This window comes from Triticum aestivum, chromosome 5B, assembly GCF_018294505.1.
Source record: "Triticum aestivum cultivar Chinese Spring chromosome 5B, IWGSC CS RefSeq v2.1, whole genome shotgun sequence".
Lineage (NCBI taxonomy): Eukaryota > Viridiplantae > Streptophyta > Magnoliopsida > Poales > Poaceae > Triticum > Triticum aestivum.
In genome coordinates this window covers 236,637,222-236,650,419 of record NC_057807.1, presented here as the reverse complement: position 1 = coordinate 236,650,419, position 13,198 = coordinate 236,637,222, and the positions used below count along the sequence as shown (strand labels likewise).

The 13,198-nt window shown below is 46.8% G+C and overlaps 1 protein-coding gene across 9 annotated transcripts; it reads right to left on the bottom strand.

The window, feature by feature from the left end:
* Positions 1-3,151: 3,151 nt before the first annotated feature.
* Positions 3,152-11,902, bottom strand: LOC123111156 (multidrug resistance protein MdtL). 9 transcript variants are annotated; one of them, XM_044531845.1, is made up of 14 exons: positions 11,526-11,900; positions 11,327-11,438; positions 10,961-11,073; positions 10,771-10,893; positions 10,490-10,665; positions 10,183-10,258; positions 10,012-10,098; positions 9,782-9,862; positions 9,577-9,692; positions 4,370-4,423; positions 4,174-4,215; positions 3,993-4,071; positions 3,728-3,798; positions 3,152-3,617 (listed from the first exon to the last, which is right to left on the bottom strand). In XM_044531845.1, exons 1-9 carry the CDS (start codon positions 11,745-11,747, stop codon positions 9,612-9,614), a joined length of 1,071 nt encoding a protein of 356 aa, XP_044387780.1. In that variant the 5' UTR covers positions 11,748-11,900; the 3' UTR covers positions 3,152-3,617; positions 3,728-3,798; positions 3,993-4,071; positions 4,174-4,215; positions 4,370-4,423; positions 9,577-9,611. The 9 variants fall into 9 exon arrangements, with proteins under 9 accessions (XP_044387780.1, XP_044387779.1, XP_044387783.1 ...); XM_044531844.1 differs by having other exon boundaries at positions 4,532-9,692; positions 11,526-11,899; XM_044531848.1 differs by lacking the exon at positions 9,577-9,692 and having other exon boundaries at positions 3,152-3,580; positions 11,526-11,901.
* Between the last annotated feature and the right edge of the window lie 1,296 nt (positions 11,903-13,198).

Below are 13,198 nucleotides of genomic sequence, written 5' to 3'. Positions count from 1 at the left end.
GCAGCGCCCACTTCAATTCCTCCTCGCGGAGGAGCTCTTTCAGCCGCAACTCAGCCTCCATCTTAGTTTCCAGCTCACTGGTACCTAAAATAGAAGTTTCAGCTTTAACTTCTAGGGTCTGAATAAGTAGAAGGAGTCGTTCCTTCTCCGCCTTATAAATCCCATGCGTATGCTTAGCCCATCCACGAAGGAACCTTCGAAGATGACGAATCTTGCATTGCCATCGCTCAATGGGTGACCTTCCTCCTGAGTCTTTAGCCCACTCTCTAGCTAACAACTCAAGGAACCCTTCTCTTTCAAACCATGCAAGTTCAAACGAGAAAATATTCTTGTTACCCACATGTGTTTGAGCCCCCCGAGTCAACTAGTAACGGCGTGTGATCTGAAATACCTCGTGTCAACGCCTGCACTGTTACCAGGGGAAACTTATGTTCCCATTCGACACTAGCTAAAACACGATCAAGCTTCTCAAAAGTCGGTATCGGTAACGAGTTAGCCCAAGTGAATTTCCTACCCGAGAGCTCTATCTCTCTGAGATCCAAGCTCTCAATGATGGTATTGAACATAAACGACCATCTGCCATCAAAATTCTCATTATTCTTTTCCACCCTTCTTCGAATAATGTTGAATTCACCCCCACTAATATAGGGAGTTGCTCGTCACCGCAGACACGGACCAGATCGGCCAAGAAATCTAGTTTGAGTTCTGGTTGCGCGTCGCCATAAACCGCCACCAAAGCCCAATCAAATCCATCGGCCTTAGTTCTGACCCGAAACTTTACCGCAAACTCTCCCAAAACTACACTCCGAACTTCCAAAGTCCCACACTTAACCCCAAGTAAAACCCCACCGGATCTTCCTCATGGGGGTAGGCAATGCCAGTCGAAGTCTACCCCCCGGGTAAAGTGCTAAGAAATTGTGAAGTGAAGTTGTCTCTTCCAGTCTCTGACAAAGCAATAAAATCCAAATGATGATCAAGAGAAGCATCCGCTAGAAACCTTCTTTTAGCCAAGTCTTTAAGACCTCTGCTATTCCAGAAAATGCCTCTCATATTTCATCATGAAATTTTTAGAGGTACGGATCCTAGCACTTCTACACACAACCGACACTAGATAAACCTTCCATTTCCAAGTCCGTTTAGGCTTCATGCGATCTTCAGATCGGTCACCACACTCGGGCTCTACCGCAATCACCAAAGACTCATCTACATGGTTAGAGGTCTCAAGATAGGCAAACCCCTCCTCCTCCTTCGTCTCCGGTAACGCAGGGTCAAGATCGGCACACAAACCATCAAGAGCCCTAACCCCAAGCGCATCAATTTCTGACTCATTCATAGGTTTAACGACAGCTATGTTACGAATCATTTCCAACGCTCGTTCTGCTTCCAAATTAAGAATGTCATTAACTGACCTAGAGATCTCCATATCATTACTACCAAGCGATACTCCTAGTTGATTTGCATTGTGAACAATCTCATCATTGGTAAAATGCATAATTGAATTTGATTTATTAACAGACATGCCAGTGGACATCTCGACGTCACGCAGGTTGGCCGCCCTCATAGCACACCTCAGCTGCATGTTATCAACGTCTGGCTGCTTCTGCAGCCTCCCGCTGATCCGCCTCCCCTCAGAGACAGGATCCGGAATCCCACCCAAGGCGATGACCTCCTCGCGTGAAGCTCTGCTAGGGGAAGGGCCTCCTACCCGTCCCCCAACAGCGGTGACCCGTGCCGGGACCACCGATGCAGCACCAAAAGACGACGACAACTCCCGCGGCCTGTCCACGGAAGTCCCGCCGAAAGCCGGAGTGGCCAAAGGACCCGAGACCGGCGAGGCCAGCCTAGGGCGATCCGGGGAGTGTGGCGACAAAACGGCCACGCCACCCGACCCGCCCTCCGAAGCAGGATGCGTCCTGGCAGGAGGAGATGCGGCGGCCTCCTGCACGACCACCCCTCCGCAAACAGCCGGCCTCAAGGGAGGGAGCGCCGAGCTCACCCTCGGCGCCGACGGCGATGGCGTCTCGGAGCGCCGGGCCTCCTACCCGTCACCTCCAACCGAGACCACCGTCGCAGACTCCTCCTCCATAGCCGGAGAAAAGGTAAGAGAAGAGGGAGGGGCCTCCTGCCCCTCGGCACCTCCCACCTCAACAGGCTTCGTCACACACGGACTCACCGCAGGGCTCACTGGATCAACTCGGTCGCACCAAAGCCTAGGCGGAGCCGAGAACGCCCCCAAGGAACCAAGCTGCAAAGTGCTCGTCGGGACCGCACCAGTTGACCTAACAGGAGCGGTGTCACCAGAATCAGACGGACCCGAAGGCCCCTTGGCCTTATCATCATCACTCTTAGCACTATCATCCTGGTTCCCCGAAGCACCTCCTCCCTTAGAGGTGTCCATGGGATTATCATCCTCAAACTCACTGAAAAGTTAGGATCCTCATACTCAACATCCAACTGATACAAAACGCCTTCATGCGTTTGTCCGGCGGGAACTCAATATTAGCAACACTGACAAGCAAACGCGCCACCTCGTGAGCACGTGTGGACTGCATATCCACCTGCTCAGTCTTGCCAATCAAAGAACCCAGGCTCCACGTAACCAAAAAGCTGTCCAGGGGAGCAGATGGCGCCCCAGAGAAACGAACCCAAATCTGAGTTAACGGCGTGCCATGCGGCTCCTTCTTTTTCCACTCATCAAACTGCAACACAAAACTAGTGCCCGTGACCCTGCTCATACCGAACTTGAGGATTCTCAGCTGATCCTCCTTAGACGGGAAACGGGAAATCTAGAATCAATTTTTTTAGAAAAGAAGGATTACCCCGGCCTCTGCATCAATAAGATGCATGCAGCCATATTATTATTAAGCAAACACCCAACAAGGTTTGTAGTTCGGTACAAGCTCGCATGAGGAGCAGAAAAGCAATAAAGATAAAAAGTGCCACAACCGTCAAAAATAGGATAAGATGACTAAACACCTAGCCTATTATTGAAAGCCATCCAAACTTGAAATTTTCATGTGCAGATAACAGCCTCATCGTTCTCTTGCCCCAGCGCCCCCAACATACCAGGACAGACCCTGACTGTAACCACTAGTTGCACATTGCAATCGGTTGTAATGAATCATCGATCACAAATATGTATACGTTGATATAATTTGGTACGAAATATCTATGATTGGATTGAATAATTATACATATGGTGACATGCATGGCCAATTTCCGTCCAAGCTAAGGCGGAGTAAAAACTGTACAAACCAGCTACAATAGCTAGCCGGCAACCAGAAAACCGAGTATGACTGAAAACAAAAACTCCCTGAAAATAAATACTTGGAAAACCGAAAAGGGTAAGTAGCTAGGGCTAAGGAAGAGGCACGCAGGGGAGATCAATATTTAATACTACTATAATCTGAAGCTAATTTGTGCGCAGAAGCTCTAGTTATCAGCTGAAGCTGCAAATAAGCATTCTTCAGATGCACAGTTCCTCAAGAACTTCATCATGGTTGTGCCAACAGTGGTGCTTGAACTGCTTCCTGATAGAGCTGGTCTTGATCTGCAACTGCAATGAGTTTGTCTTTGCTTTCTGGATCAAGCATCCAAGCAAATGGCAATGATATTGCCTGTAAAAATGTTGTACTTGAGATATGTTGTTGCACATTTTTGTGAACATACTATCCATTCCAAGAGGAAGAGGAATCATTGTCTAAAAGAAAAGAGGAATAGGGCTGACCAGGAAGAAACCCGCGACAAGAAAACTGAAACCTTTGCAGTTGAAGGGTGCTTCTTCCGAAATGAAGTAGGCTGGAACCGAGTTGCGGAAAAGGTGGAGATCAAACCATAATTCATGCATATAAGACATGGTAGAGAACTGCTGGCTTGTTCTGTACTCTATTTAATAATTAATAAAAAATGGTTGTCTGCATCACAATGATGCAGAAGCCGGGGGTTTCAACCTCCTTTTCAAAAAAAGACATGGCAGAGAAGTGCTGGCTTACAGGTTAGAGGGCTCATGAACAATGGGGCCATCAGTATAGCTGTGGATTTCACTGTTGCGATGAATCCCTGTGCCTTTCCCTGCAAAGGTCAAAGCCATCAACAGTAGAGGAAAACTAGGCGGTTAGGCATCAGGCTTGGATATTCAGATGGATGCAAAATGTTTCATTGGTTTAAATATACCTGGTCAGCTGAGACTACTTCCCTAGAGATGATCGCCTAAGTCTGTACAAGTTAAAAGGAAGTTCTATGTTAAACTTATATATATTATTGAAGTGTAGTATAAAAATGTTACACAATCACTGAATTAACTGCTGCAAACTTTTATTTTGTATTTACATTTACAGTATATAGGTGAAAACAGAGGGCAATGACTTACAGCCGGTTTGACCAGACAATAGATGATACCCAGTGAAGAAGCAAAATATGGAGCCTGTAAGGTTAATTTATAATGAAAGAGAGAAACATTTGTAGTCATGAGTCACCGCAAATCTGTTTGGACATCAGTGAACTGAGCTAAAAATATGTGGTAAGTACGTACCCACCAACTCCCCCGAGACTATGGAGTGAGCGGGTGGAGTCTTCTGAGGTTTTCGAGCACTCCTTACCTGCGTTGGACCTTGAGGGTCCGAGAGTGGAGGTTCCTGGAGTGGAGGAAGGTCCAGAGATAGTGATCTCGCCTACCTCGGATACTGTTGGCACGTCTGAGATGCAGGTAATGACTACGAGCTTGGAGGGGGGTCGCAGGCAGGAGACCTCGATCCCTCATCACTTGATGGCTTCGATCAGGGTTCCTGAGAGGGACGAGTCCTCGTCGGGAGGGCGGCTGGCTGCTGCTTCTTCTGCTGGGCGGGTGGGTGTTTGTCTGGGGCAGGTGGCCCCGGCAACGCCTGCTGCGCTGGCGCTAGCCGGCTCTGAGGGAGGATGTCTGGGGCAGGAGGCCCCACACTCTTCCCCTTCGGCTTCGACGGAGGCGGTTTCGACTGCCGTGATTGGAGGGGGTCCAGGGAGGGTGATCCCGGGCCATCCCTCATCCTCGGCTGGCGGGATGACGACTCCAACAGCACTGAGGGTCGGGGCGGAAGGAGTGCTTGGACAGGTGGTCCCGGCACCTTCTACCCCTGGCCCCCTGATCGCCGGAGGTGGGAGCCGTCCGGCACTTCCTCTCGCGACTGGTGCCTCTCGGGAGGAGGTTGTTGCATTTGGCGGAATCCCTGATCCGGTCTCCGAGGGGCGGCGGATGAGTTCCCGTCTCCTGGATCATCCGGAGGTTGACGACATGCAGCAGAGGTGCGCTACGAGGGCGGCCAAGCTTCGTGGTATCGAGGCCACTTCCGGTATGTCGGTCAATTTATCTAATTCCATTATGCATTTTTCTACGGATGAGATTATTCATAATGCAAATCAAGTAGGGATTTCGCTAGGGAATAATAATGCTGAAATTTCCAACTCGGTTAATGATCTTTTGGATCTGGAGGCAGATCGCGCATTAGAAACCATTCGAAACCTAGCGGCTGTGCGTCCTATGACTGACGCTGAGTTTGATGCGTTGGGAGTGAGAGTGCTAGACACCTTGTGTGCGGACCTTGCACCATCCTGTAATGAGCCAGACGAGGAGGAGACCAACGTAGAGGTTGAGGTCCTTCAACCACCACTGCCCGGTTATGAGGACTGGATGGTGGACAATGACAAATCTAAACATAAGTGGAAGCGGAAGGTGTATCCAGCATCCGCGGTACGTAGAAGCGCTAGGATTCGTACGGCAAAAAAATTCCATGATGAATTATGAAAGGAATCTTTTGGAATAGCAGAGGTCTCAAGGACTTGGCTAAAAGAAGGTTTCTTGCTGAGGCATCTTTGGAGCACAGATTAGATTTCATTGCTCTCTCCGAAACTGGAAGAGACAATTTTTCTCCGCAGTTTCTTTCCTCTCTTGCGGGTGGTGCTGATTTCGACTGGCATTGCCTACCGCCACGTGGACGATCGGGAGGCATCTTGTTGGGAGTGAGATGCGATTCCCTTGAGGTCAGGAGTGTGGTAATGGGAGACTTTGCGGTTAAGTTTCGGGTTAGGTCAAAAGTTGATGGGTTCGACTGGGCTTTGGTGGCGGTGTATGGAGCTGCACAGCCCGAATTTAAACCGGAGTTTCTGGCGGATCTTGTTCGAATTTGTGGGTCCGAACAGCTTCCAATGTTGGTCGGGGGTGATTTCAATATCATTCGGAGGAAAGAGGAGAAGAATAATGATAACTTTGACGGGAGATGGTCCTTTATGTTCAATACTATTATTGAGAGTTTGGACCTGAGGGAGATTGAACTTTCTGGTAGAAAGTTTACTTGGGCTAATGCGTTGCCAAACCCGACTTATGAAAAGCTTGACCGAGTTCTCGCCAGCGTGGAGTGGGAACAGAAGTTCCCTCTGGTGACGGTACAAGCTTTAACGCGGGGAATTTCAGATCACACACCACTGTTTGTCGACTCCGGGGAGTCCAACTATGTGGGAAACAAAAACACCTTCTCTTTCGAGATGGCCTGGTTCGAACGTGAAGGGTTCTTAGACCTTGTTGCCAGGGAATGGGCTAAGGGGGTCGGGGGTACGACGGCGGTCGAGCGTTGGCAGAATAAAATAAGACATCTAAGAAGCTTCTTACGGGGGTGGGCTAAGCACCTAAGTGGGGTGTATAAGATTGATAAGGATAGACTCCTTTCTCTTATACAGGCCCTCGATACTAAAGCCGAATCTATGATTCTGCTGCCTGCTGAGATCCAGGTTAAACATGAGGCTGAAAAGAGGCTGAAAGAACTTCTCCGTGAGGAAGAGTTGAAGTGGGCGTTGCGAGCCAAGGTCCACAAAGTGGTTCAAGGGGACGCTAATACTCAATTCTTTCACCTCATTGCTAATGGCAAGCACCGTAAGAAACGAATCTTCCAACTTGAGCAGGATGAGGGTACTATTGTTGGGCAGGATAATCTAAAAACTTACATCACCGAGTATTATAGGCAGTTATTTGGACCACCAGAGGTTAATTGTGTAACTTTGGATGAGTCTCGGACTGAGGATGTTCCTCAACTGTCGGCTGTCGAAAATGATATCTTGCTAGCCCCATTTACGGAGAAGGAAGTGTTTGATGCGATTGCACAAATGGAAAACAACAAGGCTCCCGGTCCGGATGGGTTTCCGGCGGAGTTTTATAAAAGGTGTTGGCAGATTATTAAGGGGGATCTGTTACCTATGTTTCATGATCTTTTCTCCGGACAGCTTCAATTATTTCAGTTGAATTTTGGAACTATCACATTGCTTCCTAAGAAAACGGAGGCTGTGCGAATTGAGCAATTCAGGCCAATTTGCCTTCTCAATGTTAGTTTCAAAATCTTCACCAAGGTCGAGACAAACAGGCTCTCACAGATTGCACTTTCTGTGGTACAGCAATCCCAAACTGCTTTCATGCCGGACAGAAACATCCTCGAAGGAGTAGTTGTCCTTCATGAAACGCTCCATGAAATTCACTCTAAAAAATTAGATGGGGTAATTTTTAAGGTGGATTTTGAGAAGGCGTATGATAAGGTCAAGTGGCCGTTCCTTCAACAGGCATTGCGTATGAAAGGTTTTGATGAGGCTTGGCGCCATCAGGTTGAATCTTTTACGCAAAAAGGGAGTGTGGGTATTAAAGTCAATGACAACATCGGTCATTACTTCCAGACTCATAAGGGCCTCAGGCAAGGCGACCCAATGTCCCCCATTTTGTTTAACATCGTGGTGGATATGTTAGCAATATTGATCGGAAGGGCTAAAGACCATGGTCAAGTGGGTGGTTTAGTACCTCATCTGGTGGATGGAGGTGTATCCATTCTTCAATACGCTAATGATACAATCATCTTCATGGAGCATGATTTGGCCAAGGCGAGAAATATGAAGTTGTTGTTATGCCTCTTTGAACAATTATCGGGGTTAAAGATTAATTTTCATAAGAGCGAATTGTTCTGCTTTGGTAGGGCTAAAGACGAACAGGACTCTTATAGGCAACTGTTTGGGTGCGAGTTGGGAAGTCTGCCCTTTTCCTACCTTGGCATTCCGATTCATCATCGTAGGCTAACAAACAGAGAGTGGAAGTGTATCGAGGATCGATTTGAAAAGAAACTGAGCTGCTGGAAGGGTAAGCTCATGTCATATGGAGGCCGGTTAGTTTTGATAAACTCGGTACTCACGAGTATGCCTATGTTCCTCTTATCGTTCTTTGAGGTTCCAGTGGGAGTGAGGAAAAGACTGGACTTCTATCGATCACGCTTCTTTTGGCAGGGTGATGAGCTTAAAAGAAAATACTGGCTTGCTAAGTGGGATATCATCTGTCGACCCAAAGACCAAGGCGGGCTTGGCATTGAGAATCTTGAGGTTAAGAACAGATGCCTTCTTAGTAAGTGGTTGTGGAAGCTCGCTAGCGGTTCGGAAGCTATGTGGGCGCAAATCATTCGCAGCAAGTATCTCCAGACTAGGACTTTGTCCCAAGTAACAGTTAGGCCGATGGATTCGCCTTTCTGGAAAGGGCTCATGAAAGTCAAGCAATTAATGTTCAATAGGACAAAAGTTGTCATTGGCAATGGGGCCACTACACGTTTCTGGGAGGACGCTTGGCTGGGCGACTCACCCCTGGCCATTCACTATCCGTCTTTATATCGTATTGCTCAACGACGTGAGGTGCTCGTGGCAACGGTATTTCAATCTATCCCCCTTAATATTCAGTTTAGACGGTCATTAGCGGGCAATCGTTGGGAGGTTTGGCTCCAGTTAGTTAGGAGACTAATGGAGGTTCAACTTTCTGACCAACCGGATAAATTACGCTGGAAGTTGACTACGTCTGGGGTATTTACAGTCAGGTCAATGTATACTGATGTTATTAATACAAGCTCCATTCCAACTTCCAAGAGTGTCTGGGATGTCAAAGTACCTTTGAAAATAAAAGTGTTTATGTGGTTTGTTCATAAACAAGTTATTCTAACAAAGGACAACTTAATAAAGCGTAATTGGACAGGACCTACTAGGTGTAGTTTCTGTGATCGAGATGAGACAATTAAACATCTCTTTTTTGATTGCCCGCTGGCCAAGGTTCTTTGGCAGACAGTCCACATTGCTTTTAATATAACTCACCGAATATTGTTAATGCTTTATTTGGGAATTGGCTATATGGGTTTGACTCTACAATAGCAAGACATATTCGGGTTGGAGTCTGCGCTTTAATATGGACCATCTGGCTGTGCAGAAATGATTTGGGTTTTAACAGATCATCACGAATTCATTTTTTGCAGGTTATCTTCCGAGCTACGGCGCTGATCCGTTCATGGTCATTACTCACTCCGATGGAGGCTAGGGAGCATTTGGTTACTGGGTCTACCCGGTGGGAGATGGTTGCTCGGGATATCTTCAACCGGTTTGGATGGCGGTCATGTAATAGGATAGGCAATTAGTTTCCCTATCTATATAGCCAGCCGGTTGTGGCTCCTTTATTGGCTAGTTAGTGTTTCTAGCCTTCTGCGCTCTGTGTGGGCTGCTTTTTATTGTTTTCAGTTAGAGATTATGGAACTTTGTACGCACTTTTTGTTGCTTCATTAATAAGATGGCTGTATGCATCACTCCTGATGCAGAGGCCGGGGAGTCCCCCTTTTCCAAAAAAAAACCCACCAACTCCAGGCCAAGCCGTACAGCATAGCCTGAATAAATAGTTTTCAGAATCCGTTGTTAAATTGTGTAACACCGCAGCTGATGATATTAATGAAAATAAACTTGGTATAATACTCACATAAGCAACAGATGCAAATATTGAAATGCACAGGACTCCCTTCTCGCCAATTGCATGGATAGCACCTGGGAGTATCAGTATCTGCAGTTTTGAGAAAATTACTACAAACTGCAACTGTTATCAATGGGATAATGCACCGGAACGGACACCTTGTGATTCTAAAGTACTCCCTCCGTCCCAAAATAAGTGTCTCGACTTTGTACTAACTTTAGTATAAAGTAGTACAGTACCTGAGAAAAGATTGAACCAATTCCAACCACCATTAGAATTTCGGAGAACTGATTCTTGTCAAATCCAAATACCAGCTTCAGGTAATACTGCACAACATGAGATGAAGATGAACTGGCCTAAGTTTTTGGAACACCATAGTAGAGTAAAACAGAACTGAGACGTATGATTACCAGTAGAACATCGCTGATGCCAATCATGCCTAACTCGTAGAAGAAGGAAATGTATGTGATTCGCTTAAGTGTGTTGCTAGCAAAACATCAACATTAGGTAAGGTCAGAAAAATGTATCAGAAGTTTTTTTGAGAATTAATTTTATCAGAAGTTGCAAACCGTTTCCTACTTGAAAACATTAGCGTTATGCATGTTTTTAGATTATAAAAAGGACCAGCAAATTACTCAACCATACCTTTAATTTTTTTTACTGCACAGTAGAAAATAGTATTGCTTATGTAGAAGTACATATAAAATAGTCCCTTACTTGATTTTGATCATGCTAATGTTGTCCTTGATAGACTCCCAACGCTGCTGCGGCAAACCGAGAACCAAAGACGACAAGGACAAACGCTGACACGAAGCAGAGGGAGCTTTCTGAAGCGTCTCAACCAGACAAATCTTCATGTAGACCACGGAACAGACCAGCAGAAGAACCGAGACCTGCCAACGCATAAACAAACCGTTCCAGAGTTTGTAAAACTGAAAATGAAGCCAGCAAACAGATGCCGATGAAGCGCAGCAAGTTTCAGCTAGTTGACAACGTACCTGAAAAATCCACTGCTCGGGCAGAAACCTGGAGAAGACGTTCCCCAGGGAGTGCGAAGCCGACAGGATCCCGGTCATGCAGCCAAACGCGAAGGCCCTCTTGGACGGTTCTACCAAATCCGCCTAATTTGGCAGAGAAAAATGTCAGATTTTGGACTCTTGGCAACCGGAATCGCCGTCGAGCACATACCGTGTACGCCAATGCGAGGCAGGTTATGGTTCCTTGGCCGATCATGAATGAGAGAGTGCGTGTGACAAGGTAGACATACACGGCGACCTTGGTGCTGCTCAGAGCAAGCACACCTGTAACAAGCAAGAGTTATGAAAGACTGATTGCTAATTCAAAAAGGAGTAGAAATCTTGTAAAATACTCCCTCCGTTCTTAAATATAAGTCTTTGTAGAGATTTCACTATAGACTACATACGGAGCAAAATGAATGAATCTATACTCTAAAATGCATCTACATACATTCGTATGTGGTCCATAGTGAAATTTCTACGAAGACTTATAGTATTTAGGAACGAAGGTAGGAAGGAAAATGAATCGTGTAGTTACTGTAAGGGATGATGGAGGTGCCGGCGGCGAGGATGAGGAGAGGCTTCCTGCCATACTCGTCGGCCAGCTGCCCCATCAGAGTGAATCCCACCGCCCTGAAAATGCCTCCAACCTGCACGCAACCCCAACCCAACGATCAAAACTCAAAGCAAGAACCATGGTTGACCGTGGCTGTAAGGAGAGAGGGGATGGAGCTGACCGTTTGGTGGAGGCCGGTGAGGTAGATGGCCTCCGGGCAGGAGGTGCTACCGTCGCCAGGGCAGAGGGCGGCGGTGGTGACGTCGACCAGCACAGGCACCGTCATCTCCTCGGCCACCCAGTACAGCACCAGCCCGACCAGCAGGTGGCCCAATGGCTTGAGCACCCTCATGTCTCCCAGCGCCAGCTTCCCCTCCGCCGCTCCCACCATGCTCGCTGCCATCGCCGCTCTGCTGGCTGCCGTCTCTGACTTCGTTTGCTGCCGGCCTGGCCAGATTAAGGCGCCTAGTTAACCCATGGTGCGGAGTGGTTAAGCGGCCATCTTCATGAGGGATTCTGATGGAGGAGGGAAAAAGAACCGCCCGTCACTGTCTTGCACTCTCGGTCAAGTTGCAGCAAAAAGCAGCAGATTATTCCGATTACTTGGTCGGAAATATCTCTCTCTGTTCATTCATTGGCAACACCCTTTTTTTCGCATTATGGCCACTGTTCTTCGCTTCGTCGTACTAAAGCGACAGCCGGCCGTAAACGCATTTATCTGCTTATTACTAAGGCTTAAACCATTGTTCTTTTGGGCGAAAGAAGAACTTTCTGGCTTCCTGCGCATGAAGCATGCCTTGCTTTGCCTATCTTTCATGGTCAATCGGAGGTGGTCGCTGGCATGACGCCCTGACGGTTCTAAGCCATGGCGCCACTGACAGGCTTATGTGGCAGTGGTCTCGTGGAATTCGCCGGCTAGATCTATTGGCACTCCTACGTGTCATGAATGTAAATTTGTCCGGCAATTAGTCCTTTTTCTTCTAGAATAAGCACAAGCATGCGAATCTATATTCAGAGAAGAAAGGGCAACAGGCCCAAACACAGTTTTACAACACCAGGCACAACGCACTAGCTCAACGCGGAACCATTTTGGGTTTTCTCCTTAAAAGGTATTCCAGTGCCACTAGTTTTTTTTTTTTTTTGCGAAAATGATCTAGGTCTATTATCAAAGTTCATTGAAAGAACATAGCACCTCAAACATAATAAAAACTTACATTGAGATTCTGAGACCACCGAACGACCACTACCGCTTTCAGAACGAGCCGCCGATGCGCCGCAGTCGCTGCTCCTATACCGGAGCCGCCTTGACCTTGTCGATGACAACCGAAAAATCTTTGTGCACGTGCCTCTAAGGACCAGTGCCCGGAAGCCTCGCTTTTTTAAAAAAAAATCATTCCATTTTTCTTCTTCTTTAAGGGTAATACCACTACCACTAATTCGTTCTTCCTTGTAAAAACCATTATTTTGATTTTATTATTTTTCTTTCCTCTTTAAGGCAATAACAATGCCATTTCCCTTTGTAAACTGATCTAAGGCCTTGTACAATGCAAGGTGCTTAGGGGTGGTGCTTAGAGAAATAAACCAGTCTTTTCTTAAGCACTGGTGCTTATTTGTACAGGATAGACGCTTAACTAAGTGTCTCTTCTATAAAAATAGGCGCCGGTGCTTTAGAAAAACTCGGTTTATTTTTCTAAGCAACTCCCTAAGCATCTTCTATTGTACAAGGCCTAAGACGTTTTAGATTCCTGCCTTCTTAGGAAACTTGTTTTTTTCTTTGCGAAACTTCATTGTTATATGCTTATTCTTGCTTTATTTTTTTAGAAATCACAATTTCCATTTAAATTGTGTGCAAAT